This window comes from Manis pentadactyla, chromosome 3 (genome assembly GCF_030020395.1).
Source record: "Manis pentadactyla isolate mManPen7 chromosome 3, mManPen7.hap1, whole genome shotgun sequence".
Classification (NCBI taxonomy): Eukaryota; Metazoa; Chordata; class Mammalia; order Pholidota; family Manidae; genus Manis; species Manis pentadactyla.
This window is the reverse complement of record NC_080021.1, coordinates 128,707,739-128,725,342: the sequence shown is the minus strand read 5'-3', so window position 1 is coordinate 128,725,342 and position 17,604 is coordinate 128,707,739. Positions and strand designations below refer to the sequence as shown.

Sequence of the window (17,604 nt, the reverse complement as noted above, 5' to 3'; positions counted from 1 at the left end):
CATACATGTAGAAAACCCTGAAGTGTCAACAGCAAAAACTCTTAGAACTCATAAACCAATTTGGCAAACTTGCAGAATACAAAATCAACATATAGAAACCAGTCATGTGTCTAAACAAAAGCACCAAATTACCCTATTCACAGAAGGTCCAGCCCTGGGGGGAGGCGATGGGACAGCAGTGTGGGCATCGTTGAAATGCAAAGGCCCTGAGGCCAGCCTCTCAGGCCACAGCTACATGGGGCCTCCTACCTCAGTGGACGGGACGCTCCTGCACAGAAATCCCCCAGAGAGACGAGGTGCCCCCCCCCCCGCCCAATCTCCTTTCTGAGTGCCCCGATTCTCCTTCCCAGCCCAATGCCCTCTCTGTGCTGAGGGAAGAGGGACTGTCCACCAGCCCACACATTTCATGCGCCCACCGAGGCCGGAGGATGGGCCTTCCACGTCGGTTGTGGAGCCTGTCCCCTCATGACATGCCTTTCCTCTCTGCTCAGCCCCCCAGGAGACCCTGATGCCTGAGCATCCCCCAGCGCCCCAGCCCGCTTCAGCGAGAAAGGGAGGGCCCCCTCTAGACAACGGCTGTCTGCAGGCTCTGTCCAGAAAGTGGGCTGGTGCTGCAGAGAGCACAGGGCCAAAGCAGCTGCCATCCTTCGAAGTTTGGGGTCCTGTGATGACGCTGTGTCCTGGGGACTCCCAAAAGCGGCCTCCAGGAGGGCAGAGGTGGGGCGGGGGAGGGCTTATGCGGGCGGTGGGCAATCGGGAGCCATCTGGAGAATGCACATGAATGTGGAGGGGGAACGGGGACATCATCGCCTTGGGTCCCGGAGCCCGGGACCTTCCTGCTTTCGGCGCCCTTTCCCGTGGAGAAGCCCAGATGCCACTAGGGGCAGAGACGCCGAGCCTTTCGTGACAAAACAGGCTTTATTTGCATTTGCATACAAGGCCCAAATGGGCTGAACACCCCCACCGCCCCACACCTTTCCCACCACCCTCTTATCCCACCCCCCAACCAGCCACCCCCAGGGGCCCTGCCCTCCCACCTCTCCCACCCCACCCTCCCTGTCCCACAGCAGCCAGGATCAGGACTGGGATGTGGAGGAGCCCGAAGCTGCCCTGGAGGGCCGACTCCTCCCTACTGGCTGCAGGGCCGCTTCCTACCCTTCCCTGTGCCGAAAGGGTCCCCCCTTCTCTTCCGGGGCTGTGAGGGGCAGCCCAGCCCCAGAGCCAAGGCTGGTTCCCCAGCGCCCCCGAGGCTGGCCCCTGGCAGGGGTGTCTTCCCAGCAGGGGCTGGGCCTGCACACGGGGCCCGACTGCTGGCCTTGCCAGCTGGAGGGCCAGCGGGGCTGAGGCCCGGCTTCTGGGGAGAGCGGGCCTGGGGTACTCCAGGGCGGAGGAGGTCTGAGCCTGGAGTAGGACTCTGGGGCAGTCCCCAGGATGGCAGTGTGTGCTGAGATGCCAGGAGGAAGGCCAGGCTGGGGAGCTCCTCCTCGCCCTCACTGGGCCTGCCCGTGGGCCCCAGGGACTCCCGAGCAGGACAGGTCTCTCCCGGAGCAGTGGCGAGCCTGGGCCCCAGGCTGGGCGAAGTGCGGCACCGAGCCTGGGGGGCATGGGGCCGCCAGCCAGCCTTCAGGGGAGGGGGCTCCTGGCGTCCTGGAGAGGCAGCGAAGGCTTCGGGCCTCCACACGCCAGCGTCTCCTCGGCTGTGCGCCTGGCGCTGCCCGCAACCAGACTCTGGTGGGCAGGCTTGGTCGCTGGCCCCTAGCTGGGGGCCGTGGCCGTGCCTCTGGGGATCCTGGCCGGCCTCAGACCCAGAAGGCCTTGAGTCCAGTCGGGGTGTGCCGTGACTCGCGGGGGCCTGCACACCCTCCTCCTGCTTCAGTTCCAGGAGTCGCTTCTGCTCCAGCTGTGAGGAGGGAGGGCACCGTGAGGCCGCCCGAGAGGCGGAGGCGGTGCCACGCCAACGACAGCCGCTGCGGCTCTCCTGCCAACCTCACCCCCCAGCTTGGTGCCCCGGCCGGCGTCCTCTCTCTCCTCCCCGGCTCCCCCCATCCTCTCCCTGCCGTACTCCTGCCCGGCCCCCACCCTCAGAGAGGCCCTCCCTGCCACTTCTGCCATGCAACGCAGGGGAACGGTCAGGAAGGAATCCTGTCCTGGGGTCCCCTGCCCTGGCACACCCGGGCTGCCCCTCTCCAGGCTCACCTGTTTCCTTCCCTTTCCCAGCTCACCTGTGCCAAAGACAGTCCTTCCTCCTGCTCCAGCTCCTCAGCGAGGGCCAAGAGATCCAGCTGGGCTTCCGGGCAGGGCAACTCCGCCAGGAAGCGTGGGTGCAGAACTGCGTCCGCCTGGCCCAGAAGGAAGAGGCTGTGAGCATCCTTGGAGGGAATCCCCTGGGCACCCAGAGGACCCAGAGGGCGAGGGAAAAGCAGAGACCAGCCCCAGCCTCCACAACAAGGAGGTGTTGGAAAGACGTGGTCACGGTCCCCGACCACAGGCACACATGCACACGCACAGCATATACACACGTACATGTGTGCATGCCACACACCCCACACGAGACATGCACGCAAACATATGCACAGCCACACAAGTACATATACAGGTACCTATGCACACACACGCACACACAAGCATGCACACCAACACCCCGCACAACCCTGGCTCACCTGGTTTACCCCTGTACAACACGCAGACACACACATACATTTACACAGATACATATGCACATCCACTGTCACACACACGCACCCGCACACGCATGCGCACACACACACACACACACACACACACACACACACACACACACCAGAGCTGAGGAATAAGAACAACTTAATTCCAGCTGCCTGGGCACCACCCCGACATGGGTGGTCGGAGTGCCGCTCCCTGAAATCCTGTAGCACCCTGGCCAGGGCCAGCCTACCTTGTTGAGAAAGTCTCCCTGGGCACAAAGCTCATTGATGTAGGTCAGGAGACCCGGGTCTGGATAGACGCCCTCCTCTCCCTGTGGCGGCTTGGAGCTATCCTCCCCACGTTCTTCACCGGGCAGCCCCTGAGTTGGGCCGCTGGGCCCCAGCAGCCCCTCCATGATCTCCAGGCCCTCTGCCACGGCCTCGAGGGGGATCTCCGTCGGCGCCTCGGTGTGCGGGCTCTGCCGGCATCGCGGTGGCTGGGCGTTGGCGGACTGGGCCCCGGCGCTGGCCTTCTCGCGGATGCGTGCTGAGGAGGGTGCAGGGAAGGAGTGTGGGTAGGCTGGCCGCACCTTCCCAGCACTGAGCGTGCTCAGGGAGGACGGAGCTCGGGGACATTCCCGTGGGGGGTCATGGCCAGCTGGTCCGCAGGCACCAAGGTGTGGAAGGGGACACAGGGCCTCCGAGGGCTTCATGCTGGGGAGGGAGGCCCGCCCTCCTCCCAGCCCCCTGCCCCTTCCAGCACCCCTTGTGGGTCTCTGATCAGGGCAGAGGGGGGTGGCCATGTCCTAAACCTGGCCCATTCCCGTCGGGACCAAGGGAGACCCATGCTACTGGTGGCATCGAGGTCACTGCCCAATGCGCCCGGGATGAGTAGGACCGTGTTGGGGACCGAAGCCTTCCCAGGCTCCCACTGCCTCTGGCCTTTGGCTCCGGGGGAACACGGTGGCATACCTCGCTTCTGGCCCCGCTCTGGGGCTGAGGGCGCCCGAGGAACAGGCCTGAGGGGTGCTGGATGAGGCACGCCCTGCGCCGCCTTCATCCACTGTGCGTTCTGACATTGCCTCGCCTCCTCGGCCTCGAACTCCATGAACCTGGGGCGAGGGAGGCACGGTCCCTTGAGGAGGAGGCCTCCCGGGCCCAGGCAGAGAAGCAGTCAATGGAGAGGTCAGACGGAGAGGGCATGGGGTGTCATGGCCCCGGCCATGGTGGGGAGGCAGGCTGCCTGGGACACCCGACCCCATGTACAGCCCCAGGGCCAGTGTCTGCACCCTCCCCCCCAATGCCCTGAGACCTTCATGTCTAGACAGAAAAGGTCAGCGTCTGGACAGGTGGGGCTCTGGGGCAGGGGAAACGAGTAGCCAGCCTCCCAAAGTGGGGGGGGCATGATCCCAGAGGGGTACAGGTCTTCATCCTGCCCTTGGCCCAGGGCCCTGACTCACCTTCCCGCCATCACATAGTAGATGCTGCGCTCTGACTTGCTTAGACAATGCCACTTCTGCACGCCCCGCTGCAGGACCTCCTCCCGGGTCATGGTGGGGTTCCGGCGGGCCAGGGTCCGAAGCACTGGGCTGTAATTCGCCCACTGGGGTCAGTCACCATCTGCAGCCCGGAACCTGCCCACCCCACCTCACACTGTGGAGCCCGCATCCCCAGCACGGAGGACTAAGCCCAGGAGGAGACCGGCAGGGTCTCGGCAGTAGAGGCCAGCCTTCCGGGCCACTGTGGTGCCGCCTGACTCCACAAGCCTCCGCCACGGACTGCGGCCGCCCGTGCCCTCACACTGCAGCTGCCCACTGTGGCCTGGAGAGCTGGGCTGCTCCTCAAATTGGCATTTTCCGGCTAACAACGACAGGCATCAAATGGGCGAGCACAGGCCACGCCATCAGACACCCTGCCTGGACAGCCCAAGGCGCGGGCTCTGCAGGCCTCGGAATGCAGTGGAGTGGCCAGTCAGGAGGCGCCCGGCCATGGTGGGGCTTCCCCGCCCTGGGCTCCGAGTGTGCCGCCCCACCCGCCCCAGTCCCCCCTGCCTCTCCTGGCCTGGACCCTGCACCCAGGAGGGCAGTTGGGCAGAGAGCTGTCTCCTGGGCCCTGGGGTCCCCCGCCTCCCTGAGGGGATGCCCAGGTATCATCCCCTCAGCCCGGTGTTAAAACGGGCAGAACCCTGAGACCGCAGCCTCCAACCCTGGGCCTGCCGGCCAGGGGCCCCACTGTGAGCCCGCAGCGAACCTGTGGTGAGCATTGCAGCCAGAGGCCGGCTGGCTCACAGGGACCGCCCGCGAGATGCGGCCTAAAGGATGTCACCACCAGAAGTGACCGCCTCCCGACAACCAGCCCGGTCAGAGCGAGGGCGACACCGCCCTTGATCCAGGCTGGACACCGTGGCTTCCCCGTTGGACGACACTCACATGAGGAAGCAGGACAGTGCCTCCGCATCGGGACTCTGGGGCAGGTGCCTGCGGGCCAGGGGCTTGCAGTGCTGCCAGCGCCGGAACTTTTCGTTCACGCTGGTGCGGTGGCAGGCGTTCCCGGGCGAGGCGGTGGGCTGCGAGCAGGCCGGGCCGCTGTTCCTAGCGGCCCCAGGTGGACGAGGACTGGCCAATGCTGGGAGCCCGCCAGAGGCCAGCTGGGCAGCTGGCACTGCAGCTCGAGGTGGACGGTGCAGGGACCAGCCTTCATCGCTAGCCTGGGTGCTCCAGGCAGGAGGGGCGGGCAGGATGGTCTTCACTCCCGAGGCCGCCAGGAACTGGGGCACAGGACACACAGCACCCCCACAGAGGGCCCCAGGAGTGCTCCCATGGAGAGGGGCCTGAGTCACGACAAAGGTCTGAGGCTGGGGAGCCTGCACGGGCCTCTGTTCCGGCCAGACGTGCACAGTGACGTTGCAGGCCCCGGGCCAGCCTGGGCCACAGCTGGCCTGTGCTGCCACCAACGGCGTGCTGGGAAGAGTCGGCAGCACCAGGGTGCTTCCTGGGGGCAACACTGGGCCCAGGACGTTCGGTGGGTGCTGCTGCCAGGGGGCCCAGTGTGGCGGGCCGAGGACGGGAGTGGCTGAGGCAGCACTGTGAAAGATGACACGAAGGTGCCAAGGTTGACGGTCCCCTGCGGGCCCGGCACTGGAAACGCTGTCAAGACAGGAGAGGTGCTGAGAGAATCTGTCCTGGGAAGGGTGCCCGGGACTCAGGGGCCGGTGTGCTGGTGGAACCGGGCAGGGCACAGCTGTCCGCAGGGGACAGTCAGGCCCCGACCAGCTGAGACCGTTCCCCTGGAAATGTCTGCCCCACCCGGGCCCCCGGCCCACTCTGCCAAGAAGAGACCTCCCAGCAGGTGCTGCGTTTGTGCCACCAGGCCCTGGCCTCATGGCTGTCTCCACACAAGAATTGCAGACACCTGCCTGCGGGGACGACCCCGACCACAGCCCGTGAGCCGCAGGGCACTCATCCCCCGGGTATGGTCCGGGACCTGGGGCCTTGAGACCCGGCAGTGTCTAAAACACCGGGGCCCACGCCCCTCTGCTTTGCGGTGCCCGTGCCCACGTAAATCCCTCTCTTTCTTGCCTGACACAGCACACCAACGCACTTGAAATGTCCCTCTGCGCGGGAAAGGCCCCGGGACCCTGACTGACATAACCCATCCAGAACCACCCACAGCACACCCTTAACATGGGCCAGGGTCCCTGCCACCGCTCAGGAGCTCCATTCCCAGGAGAGGGTCAGTGGAGGAGGTCTCGTGTGCCCTGAATTCTGTCACTCGACAACCAGTGTGGCCTGCAGAGCCTGGGAAAGGGCTGGGAATGGAGAGCAGAGGGCAGTCAGGGGAGGATCCCTCCGCTTTGGAAAGGAATCAGCACGTGTAGATGTCCCACGGGACAGGCAACCATACTCCACGTCCACTATCATCTCTGGGTTAGTGCCTCGCACACAAGCAAACGCCTCATCTCAAAGGTGAAACGCAAAGCTCAAGTTTGTGAGACACTGGACAGGAGGAAGTGGCTCTGCAGAACTGAGTCTCCTCACAGGGAGAAGGATTCAGGATGACTCAGGAACCCAAGCCCTATCCTGCTGGCGTCACCCGGCTGCCCTGTCCCCGGTGAGCCCAACAACAGCCCACTGCCCAGAGGAGAAGAGCTCTGGCTGGAGGGAGGGTGGCAGGTCTGGGCTCCGGCAGCCAGGGGACGCTGTGGACTTGCTCGTGGAGAGGACACGTGCCTGCAGACTTGGCCACAGATAGGGCCCCTGGACAATTTTCTGGCTCAGGCCAAGTCTGTCTACCTCTCCTAGCGCACTGCGGGGTCTGGTAAAGTGCAGTTCAGATCCCTTGGGATGACATCGTGGGGCCAGCCCTGTGCCCAGGAGGGTGACTCAGGGCCGGGCTTTCCCGGGACCACCCCCCTCCGTGCCACCACCACAGCCTCCCCAAACGCAGGGTCCACGGCGCGTCTCCTTTCTAGAAAGCAGCAGCGTGTGGGCGGCAGTCCCTTCTCCCTGCTCAGGGCGCTTCCCTTGTGTCACCTGACCCACCTCCAGAAGCCACCTCCCCAGGGCTACCTCAGCTTTCCAGAGGCCTCCCCGCACCTCCCAGGTGAGATACCCTGGGGCCCAGAGCTCTCTCCCCCCTTGACGGTCTAACCACTGTGCCCGGATAACAGTCACATTTGAATCCCAGGGACCGGTGGGCGGTGGCCCCTGAAACACTGCCACCCAGCCTTCAGGCCTTACCTCCTCCTGAAGTCATCCCCACAGGCTGAGATCCGACCGCAGCTGCTTGGCCGTTCCACCTGGGGAACCGAGTCCAGGACCAGAGAGCAGCCTCCTCCACCAACTGCTCAGGATCCCACTCAGGCAGGGCAAGTTTGAATGTAAACAGGCCTAGAATGTAGGGGCCCAAGACACTCTGCAGTGGGGGAGGGGCAGAGGGCAGGCGGGCTGGGGGCACGAGGGAGGGGGAGACATTCCACGGGCACTCTGGCAGGTGGGCAAGAGCACAGGTGCTCTTCCAGCTTACAGCGCCACACCCTCGGTGGGTGCCTCTCTTGGCCGCTTACAAATCGTTTTTCGGGCTCACAGCACCAAGGTCCTAGCTGATGTTCCTGCTACTTTCATTCCGTGACCATCGACCTAGTGTGCGGCCGGGGCCCCACTGCTTCCTACTGCCCGTCACTGACTTCCACAGAGGCTAGGCTTTCTGAACCCATGGGAACAGGTTCTCTGATGAGCACGCAGGTACTCATGGCCACGGGCAGCCCTGCGTTTGAAATGGGGATGTCCGTGCAGCCGCGAGCCTGTTCGGGGCACTGTGCCCGTCGCGCTTCAGGAAGCAGCCCGTGCGTCCCCAGGGCTGTGTGTGGAGGCCCTGCAGACCCCAGCCAGGCCCCCGTTGCTGGAAAGCCCCAGCCCATCAAAGAAAGGCCCTGCAGACTCCACGTCCAAGACCAGAAATTCCTCCTTTGCGTTTCTTGGAACATCACCCTCCTGCTAAATATGTATGTTTACCTTTTTAATGGTTTTAATGTACTATCTCACACAAGTAAGACCTTCGCATGATCCACAGTCCACTGTAAACACGGAAAGTACAGTGGCGAGTCCTCCTCCCGCCTCTTTCCCAGCAGCCCAGATCGCTGTCCACCGGGAACCGGTGTCATCTGATTGTGCAGATCTTCTCAGACATGTGCTATGTGGCCAAAGGCAAATGCATTCTCTTCTTATTTTTTAAATGCTTTCAGTTTTCTCTTCTGGTGAAAATTCATTTATGTTCTGATATATTTGCAGATATTTACAGCCTTGCAAGCAAGCCACAGTGAGCTTTACTTAACAGAACTCCTGCTGGGGATTGAGAAAAGAACAACTTGCAGACATCTCCCAGGACTTGGGTTTTTATCATGGGAAACCTTAGATGATTTTCACCAAGGAACTTCATATTCAGAGGGATGATGAAGCACAGCATGGTACTGAGACACTCACGAGAGGCAGGCTTCCCTCTTGCTTCCTCCACCAATTGTGGACAAGATTCTCCCTCACGGCTTTCATGTAGGATTTGCTTGTTCTTCTCAGGACCACCGACTGGAAAACCGCACGGTGGAAAAATTATCTCGTCCCAATTCCACACCTCTTTTTATATGACTCCATCAAAAAACCTAGGCTCCAGAAGCAGATAGAATTGTTAGCCCAAATGTGTTTGAAAACACCAGCCACGCAAGGGGGAGATGACAGTCCTCTGCACTCTGATTTCTGACCATCCCTGCAGGAAGGCCAGGGGCGGGTGTCTTTCGAGAAAACAAAAATCTCCGGACGTGGGTCTCAGGCCTTAGCGGACAGAGGATCTTCCTCCCAGTCAGGGAGGAGCAGCAGAATGGGGAGATCACGTGTGCACACAAGGTTTTAGTGTGGTAGGTGAAGCTGCGGAGTTGACACCCAGTACCCACCTTGCAACAGGCCGGACGGGTGTGTGGAGCTTCTGGGAATGCATTACAAACTCAAGTCCCAAAGTGGCTTCTGCTGCCTGTCTTTTTCATTGCCAGCTCAAGTGCTGCAAAATTCCCTCTGGAAGAGGAGGGGAGTAAAGCTACTCCTACACTGCCTGCTATGCCACTTCAGTTGGCCCCTTGGCCCGTGTGGATCCAGGTCAGAGCGCCATGCTCACGGAGGAGGGTGTGCCCGCCACCCTCCACGCGGAGGCGTGCTCGCCGGGAAACCTGCATGCACTCAGCAGGTGCCGTGAAGGGGACACGAAGTGCAGCAGGCCTGCGGAAGAACCCCGAGTGTTTAGAGCTCTGAGCCAGGAGTGTTCTCTGAAGAGTTATTTTTACGTTTTAGGCACTAGTCCATTGTGAGACGTATGTTTTGCAAATATTTGCTCCCAGTCTGCAACTCGTCTTTCCATCTTGTTAAGGCGATCACTGGCAGAGCAAATGTTTTCACTATCGTTGAGGTCTGGCGGGAAGCTCTGGAGGGCCGCCCCTGGACTCGGGGGCGGGGCGCGAACCTAGGGAGTCAGCGCGCTGCCCGTGAGGCCTGTGAGACAGGACGGCTGCGAGGCAGCCAGCCCGCGGTGCGTGGGCCCGGCCGCCGAGCGCAGGGTGCGGGCTGGGGGTGCGCAGTCCACAGGCGGCGGAAAGGAGGCCCGGCTCCGACGCCCCGGGACCCTGAAGCCGGGTCCTGCCAGCCGCGGATTCCCGCTTCGCCTCGCGCGTCGCGCGCACGCGCGCCACACGCCCAGGGAGCGGGCGGGCTCCGGGCGCGCGGACCAGCGGCTCCAACGGCTCCCAGGATCCCTTGCGGCGGACCGCTCGCGCTGCGCACGAGCGCGCGGGGCGGGGCCAACGGCCGAGCGGCCGGTCGGGGGTCCGCGGCGGCTAGCCCCGCCCAGCGCGGGAGGGGACGTGGCCGCCGCGTCCTCGCTGCCGGGGGTGGGCGGGGACGCACGGGCGGCTGCCGGCCTCCAGCACCTCGCGGGCTCTCGGCGCCGAGCTGAGGCGGCCCCGGATGATGACTCAGAAATAAAAGGGGTCATAGCAGATAATTATGGACAGCTATGTGCCAACAAATTGGATGACCTGGAAGAAACGGATAAATTCTTAGAAACATAATCCACAAAAACTGAATCAAGCTCAAATAGAAAGTCTGAACACACCAACAACAAATGAGATTGAATCAATTTTTAAAAACCTCCCCAAACAGCAAAGTTCAAGATGGCATGGCTTCACTGGTGAACTCCACCGAACACTTAAAGAGAAATGTAAAAAGTCCTTAAATGGTCCCAAAAAATTGGATAGGAGGGAGCACTTACAAACTCATTTAGATGACCAGCATTACGTGATACTGAAGCTAGACAGGACAATACAATACAATACAGTAAAATTACAGGCCAATATCCCTGATAAGCATAGATGGAAAAATCCTCAACAAAATTGTAGCAAATCAAATTCAACACCACATTAAAAGGATCATACACAATGATCAAGTAAGATTTGTTCCTGGGATATAAGGACAGTTCAACATACCCAAATGAATGTGACACACTGAATTAACAAAAGGAAGGAATAAAATAAGCTATCTCTATCGATGCAGAAATGGGACTTGAGAAAATTCAGCACCCCTTGCACGGTACAAACTCTCAACAAATTGGGTGTAGAAGGAATGTACTTCAACACAATAAAGGCATATATGAAAAACCCACAACAAGCATACTCACTGATGAAAAACTGAAATCTTTTCTTCTAACGTTAGGCAGAAGGCAAAGGTGCCCACCCTCACTGTTTCTATTCAATAGCACCGAAAGGCCCAGTCAGGGGAATTAGGGGAGAAAAAGAAATAAAAGGCATCCAAATCAGAAAAGAAGTAAAACTATCTCTGCTCATGCATGTCACGATCATACATGTAGAAAACCCTGAAGTGTCAACAGCAAAAACTCTTAGAACTCATAAACCAATTTGGCAAACTTGCAGAATACAAAATCAACATATAGAAACCAGTCATGTGTCTAAACAAAAGCACCAAATTACCCTATTCACAGAAGGTCCAGCCCTGGGGGGAGGCGATGGGACAGCAGTGTGGGCATCGTTGAAATGCAAAGGCCCTGAGGCCAGCCTCTCAGGCCACAGCTACATGGGGCCTCCTACCTCAGTGGACGGGACGCTCCTGCACAGAAATCCCCCAGAGAGACGAGGTGCCCCCCCCCCGCCCAATCTCCTTTCTGAGTGCCCCGATTCTCCTTCCCAGCCCGATGCCCTCTCTGTGCTGAGGGAAGAGGGACTGTCCACCAGCCCACACATTTCATGCGCCCACCGAGGCCGGAGGATGGGCCTTCCACGTCGGTTGTGGAGCCTGTCCCCTCATGACATGCCTTTCCTCTCTGCTCAGCCCCCCAGGAGACCCTGATGCCTGAGCATCCCCCAGCGCCCCAGCCCGCTTCAGCGAGAAAGGGAGGGCCCCCTCTAGACAACGGCTGTCTGCAGGCTCTGTCCAGAAAGTGGGCTGGTGCTGCAGAGAGCAGAGGGCCAAAGCAGCTGCCATCGTTCGAAGTTTGGGGTCCTGTGATGACGCTGTGTCCTGGGGACTCCCAAAAGCGGCCTCCAGGAGGGCAGAGGTGGGGCGGGGGAGGGCTTATGCGGGCGGTGGGCAATCGGGAGCCATCTGGAGAATGCACATGAATGTGGAGGGGGAACGGGGACATCATCGCCTTGGGTCCCGGAGCCCGGGACCTTCCTGCTTTCGGCGCCCTTTCCCGTGGAGAAGCCCAGATGCCACTAGGGGCAGAGACGCCGAGCCTTTCGTGACAAAACAGGCTTTATTTGCATTTGCATACAAGGCCCAAATGGGCTGAACACCCCCACCGCCCCACACCTTTCCCACCACCCTCTTATCCCACCCCCCAACCAGCCACCCCCAGGGGCCCTGCCCTCCCACCTCTCCCACCCCACCCTCCCTGTCCCACAGCAGCCAGGATCAGGACTGGGATGTGGAGGAGCCCGAAGCTGCCCTGGAGGGCCGACTCCTCCCTACTGGCTGCAGGGCCGCTTCCTACCCTTCCCTGTGCCGAAAGGGTCCCCCCTTCTCTTCCGGGGCTGTGAGGGGCAGCCCAGCCCCAGAGCCAAGGCTGGTCCCCCAGCGACCCCGAGGCTGGCCCCTGGCAGGGGTGTCTTCCCAGCAGGGGCTGGGCCTGCACACGGGGCCCGACTGCTGGCCTTGCCAGCTGGAGGGCCAGCGGGGCTGAGGCCCGGCTTCTGGGGAGAGCGGGCCTGGGGTACTCCAGGGCGGAGGAGGTCTGAGCCTGGAGTAGGACTCTGGGGCAGTCCCCAGGATGGCAGTGTGTGCTGAGATGCCAGGAGGAAGGCCAGGCTGGGGAGCTCCTCCTCGCCCTCACTGGGCCTGCCCGTGGGCCCCAGGGGCTCCCGAGCAGGACAGGTCTCTCCCGGAGCAGTGGCGAGCCTGGGCCCCAGGCTGGGCGAAGTGCGGCACCGAGCCTGGGGGGCATGGGGCCGCCAGCCAGCCTTCAGGGGAGGGGGCTCCTGGCGTCCTGGAGAGGCAGCGAAGGCTTCGGGCCTCCACACGCCAGCGTCTCCTCGGCTGTGCGCCTGGCGCTGCCCGCAACCAGACTCTGGTGGGCAGGCTTGGTCGCTGGCCCCTAGCTGGGGGCCGTGGCCGTGCCTCTGGGGATCCTGGCCGGCCTCAGACCCAGAAGGCCTTGAGTCCAGTCGGGGTGTGCCGTGACTCGCGGGGGCCTGCACACCCTCCTCCTGCTTCAGTTCCAGGAGTCGCTTCTGCTCCAGCTGCGAGGAGGGAGGGCACCGTGAGGCCGCCCGAGAGGCGGAGGCGGTGCCACGCCAACGACAGCCGCTGCGGCTCTCCTGCCAACCTCACCCCCCAGCTTGGTGCCCCGGCCGGCGTCCTCTCTCTCCTCCCCGGCTCCCCCCATCCTCTCCTTGCCGTACTCCTGCCCGGCCCCCACCCTCAGAGAGGCCCTCCCTGCCACTTCTGCCATGCAACGCAGGGGAACGGTCAGGAAGGAATCCTGTCCTGGGGTCCCCTGCCCTGGCACACCCGGGCTGCCCCTCTCCAGGCTCACCTGTTTCCTTCCCTTTCCCAGCTCACCTGTGCCAAAGACAGTCCTTCCTCCTGCTCCAGCTCCTCAGCGAGGGCCAAGAGATCCAGCTGGGCTTCCGGGCAGGGCAACTCCGCCAGGAAGCGTGGGTGCAGAACTGCGTCCGCCTGGCCCAGAAGGAAGAGGCTGTGAGCATCCTTGGAGGGAATCCCCTGGGCACCCAGAGGACCCAGAGGGCGAGGGAAAAGCAGAGACCAGCCCCAGCCTCCACAACAAGGAGGTGTTGGAAAGACGTGGTCACGGTCCCCGACCACAGGCACACATGCACACGCACAGCATATACACACGTACATGTGTGCATGCCACACACCCCACACGAGACATGCACGCAAACATATGCACAGCCACACAAGTACATATACAGGTACCTATGCACACACACGCACACACAAGCATGCACACCAACACCCCGCACAACCCTGGCTCACCTGGTTTACCCCTGTACAACACGCAGACACACACATACATTTACACAGATACATATGCACATCCACTGTCACACACACGCACCCGCACACGCATGCGCACACACACACACACACACACACACACACACACACACACACCAGAGCTGAGGAATAAGAACAACTTAATTCCAGCTGCCTGGGCACCACCCCGACATGGGTGGTCGGAGTGCCGCTCCCTGAAATCCTGTAGCACCCTGGCCAGGGCCAGCCTACCTTGTTGAGAAAGTCTCCCTGGGCACAAAGCTCATTGATGTAGGTCAGGAGACCCGGGTCTGGATAGACGCCCTCCTCTCCCTGTGGCGGTTTGGAGCTATCCTCCCCACGTTCTTCACCGGGCAGCCCCTGAGTTGGGCCGCTGGGCCCCAGCAGCCCCTCCATGATCTCCAGGCCCTCTGCCACGGCCTCGAGGGGGATCTCCGTCGGCGCCTCGGTGTGCGGGCTCTGCCGGCATCGCGGTGGCTGGGCGTTGGCGGACTGGGCCCCGGCGCTGGCCTTCTCGCGGATGCGTGCTGAGGAGGGTGCAGGGAAGGAGTGTGGGTAGGCTGGCCGCACCTTCCCAGCACTGAGCGTGCTCAGGGAGGACGGAGCTCGGGGACATTCCCGTGGGGGGTCATGGCCAGCTGGTCCGCAGGCACCAAGGTGTGGAAGGGGACACAGGGCCTCCGAGGGCTTCATGCTGGGGAGGGAGGCCCGCCCTCCTCCCAGCCCCCTGCCCCTTCCAGCACCCCTTGTGGGTCTCTGATCAGGGCAGAGGGGGGTGGCCATGTCCTAAACCTGGCCCATTCCCGTCGGGACCAAGGGAGACCCCATGCTACTGGTGGCATCGAGATCACTGCCCAATGCGCCCGGGATGAGTAGGACCGTGTTGGGGACCGAAGCCTTCCCAGGCTCCCACTGCCTCTGGCCTTTGGCTCCGGGGGAACACGGTGGCATACCTCGCTTCTGGCCCCGCTCTGGGGCTGAGGGCGCCCGAGGAACAGGCCTGAGGGGTGCTGGATGAGGCACGCCCTGCGCCGCCTTCATCCACTGTGCGTTCTGACATTGCCTCGCCTCCTCGGCCTCGAACTCCATGAACCTGGGGCGAGGGAGGCACGGTCCCTTGAGGAGGAGGCCTCCCGGGCCCAGGCAGAGAAGCAGTCAATGGAGAGGTCAGACGGAGAGGGCATGGGGTGTCATGGCCCCGGCCATGGTGGGGAGGCAGGCTGCCTGGGACACCCGACCCCATGTACAGCCCCAGGGCCAGTGTCTGCACCCTCCCCCCCAATGCCCTGAGACCTTCATGTCTAGACAGAAAAGGTCAGCGTCTGGACAGGTGGGGCTCTGGGGCAGGGGAAACGAGTAGCCAGCCTCCCAAAGTGGGGGGGGCATGATCCCAGAGGGGTACAGGTCTTCATCCTGCCCTTGGCCCAGGGCCCTGACTCACCTTCCCGCCATCACATAGTAGATGCTGCGCTCTGACTTGCTTAGACAATGCCACTTCTGCACGCCCCGCTGCAGGACCTCCTCCCGGGTCATGGTGGGGTTCCGGCGGGCCAGGGTCCGAAGCACTGGGCTGTAATTCGCCCACTGGGGTCAGTCACCATCTGCAGCCCGGAACCTGCCCACCCCACCTCACACTGTGGAGCCCGCATCCCCAGCACGGAGGACTAAGCCCAGGAGGAGACCGGCAGGGTCTCGGCAGTAGAGGCCAGCCTTCCGGGCCACTGTGGTGCCGCCTGACTCCACAAGCCTCCGCCACGGACTGCGGCCGCCCGTGCCCTCACACCGCAGCTGCCCACTGTGGCCTGGAGAGCTGGGCTGCTCCTCAAATTGGCATTTTCCGGCTAACAACGACAGGCATCAAATGGGCGAGCACAGGCCACGCCATCAGACACCCTGCCTGGACAGCCCAAGGCGCGGGCTCTGCAGGCCTCGGAATGCAGTGGAGTGGCCAGTCAGGAGGCGCCCGGCCATGGTGGGGCTTCCCCGCCCTGGGCTCCGAGTGTGCCGCCCCACCCGCCCCAGTCCCCCCTGCCTCTCCTGGCCTGGACCCTGCACCCAGGAGGGCAGTTGGGCAGAGAGCTGTCTCCTGGGCCCTGGGGTCCCCCGCCTCCCTGAGGGGATGCCCAGGTATCATCCCCTCAGCCCGGTGTTAAAACGGGCAGAACCCTGAGACCGCAGCCTCCAACCCTGGGCCTGCCGGCCAGGGGCCCCACTGTGAGCCCGCAGCGAACCTGTGGTGAGCATTGCAGCCAGAGGCCGGCTGGCTCACAGGGACCGCCCGCGAGATGCGGCCTAAAGGATGTCACCACCAGAAGTGACCGCCTCCCGACAACCAGCCCGGTCAGAGCGAGGGCGACACCGCCCTTGATCCAGGCTGGACACCGTGGCTTCCCCGTTGGACGACACTCACATGAGGAAGCAGGACAGTGCCTCCGCATCGGGACTCTGGGGCAGGTGCCTGCGGGCCAGGGGCTTGCAGTGCTGCCAGCGCCGGAACTTTTCGTTCACGCTGGTGCGGTGGCAGGCGTTCCCGGGCGAGGCGGTGGGCTGCGAGCAGGCCGGGCCGCTGTTCCTAGCGGCCCCAGGTGGACGAGGACTGGCCAATGCTGGGAGCCCGCCAGAGGCCAGCTGGGCAGCTGGCACTGCAGCTCGAGGTGGACGGTGCAGGGACCAGCCTTCATCGCTAGCCTGGGTGCTCCAGGCAGGAGGGGCGGGCAGGATGGTCTTCACTCCCGAGGCCGCCAGGAACTGGGGCACAGGACACACAGCACCCCCACAGAGGGCCCCAGGAGTGCTCCCATGGAGAGGGGCCTGAGTCACGACAAAGGTCTGAGGCTGGGGAGCCTGCACGGGCCTCTGTTCCGGCCAGACGTGCACAGTGACGTTGCAGGCCCCGGGCCAGCCTGGGCCACAGCTGGCCTGTGCTGCCACCAACGGCGTGCTGGGAAGAGTCGGCAGCACCAGGGTGCTTCCTGGGGGCAACACTGGGCCCAGGACGTTCGGTGGGTGCTGCTGCCAGGGGGCCCAGTGTGGCGGGCCGAGGACGGGAGTGGCTGAGGCAGCACTGTGAAAGATGACACGAAGGTGCCAAGGTTGACGGTCCCCTGCGGGCCCGGCACTGGAAACGCTGTCAAGACAGGAGAGGTGCTGAGAGAATCTGTCCTGGGAAGGGTGCCCGGGACTCAGGGGCCGGTGTGCTGGTGGAACCGGGCAGGGCACAGCTGTCCGCAGGGGACAGTCAGGCCCCGACCAGCTGAGACCGTTCCCCTGGAAATGTCTGCCCCACCCGGGCCCCCGGCCCACTCTGCCAAGAAGAGACCTCCCAGCAGGTGCTGCGTTTGTGCCACCAGGCCCTGGCCTCATGGCTGTCTCCACACAAGACTTGCAGACACCTGCCTGCGGGGACGACCCCGACCACAGCCCGTGAGCCGCAGGGCACTCATCCCCCGGGTATGGTCCGGGACCTGGGGCCTTGAGACCCGGCAGTGTCTAAAACACCGGGGCCCACGCCCCTCTGCTTTGCGGTGCCCGTGCCCACGTAAATCCCTCTCTTTCTTGCCTGACACAGCACACCAACGCACTTGAAATGTCCCTCTGCGCGGGAAAGGCCCCGGGACCCTGACTGACATAACCCATCCAGAACCACCCACAGCACACCCTTAACATGGGCCAGGGTCCCTGCCACCGCTCAGGAGCTCCATTCCCAGGAGAGGGTCAGTGGAGGAGGTCTCGTGTGCCCTGAATTCTGTCACTCGACAACCAGTGTGGCCTGCAGAGCCTGGGAAAGGGCTGGGAATGGAGAGCAGAGGGCAGTCAGGGGAGGATCCCTCCGCTTTGGAAAGGAATCAGCACGTGTAGATGTCCCACGGGAC

General features: G+C 62.7%; 2 protein-coding genes across 2 annotated transcripts; both read right to left on the bottom strand.

The window, feature by feature from the left end:
• Positions 1–1,129: 1,129 nt before the first annotated feature.
• On the bottom strand, positions 1,130–10,193 carry LOC130683119 (NUT family member 2G-like). The gene is made up of 10 exons (XM_057499392.1): positions 9,686–10,193; positions 9,324–9,424; positions 7,403–7,461; positions 5,554–5,746; positions 5,093–5,430; positions 4,124–4,252; positions 3,636–3,775; positions 2,915–3,321; positions 2,229–2,339; positions 1,130–1,900 (listed from the first exon to the last, which is right to left on the bottom strand). Exons 1-10 carry the CDS (start codon positions 10,191–10,193, stop codon positions 1,130–1,132), a joined length of 2,757 nt encoding a protein of 918 aa, XP_057355375.1.
• Positions 10,194–12,180: 1,987 nt separating this feature from the next.
• On the bottom strand, positions 12,181–17,175 carry LOC130683118 (NUT family member 2B-like). Its single transcript, XM_057499391.1, has 8 exons — positions 17,129–17,175; positions 16,604–16,796; positions 16,143–16,480; positions 15,174–15,302; positions 14,686–14,825; positions 13,964–14,370; positions 13,274–13,390; positions 12,181–12,951 (listed from the first exon to the last, which is right to left on the bottom strand). Exons 1-8 carry the CDS (start codon positions 17,173–17,175, stop codon positions 12,181–12,183), a joined length of 2,142 nt encoding a protein of 713 aa, XP_057355374.1.
• Between the last annotated feature and the right edge of the window lie 429 nt (positions 17,176–17,604).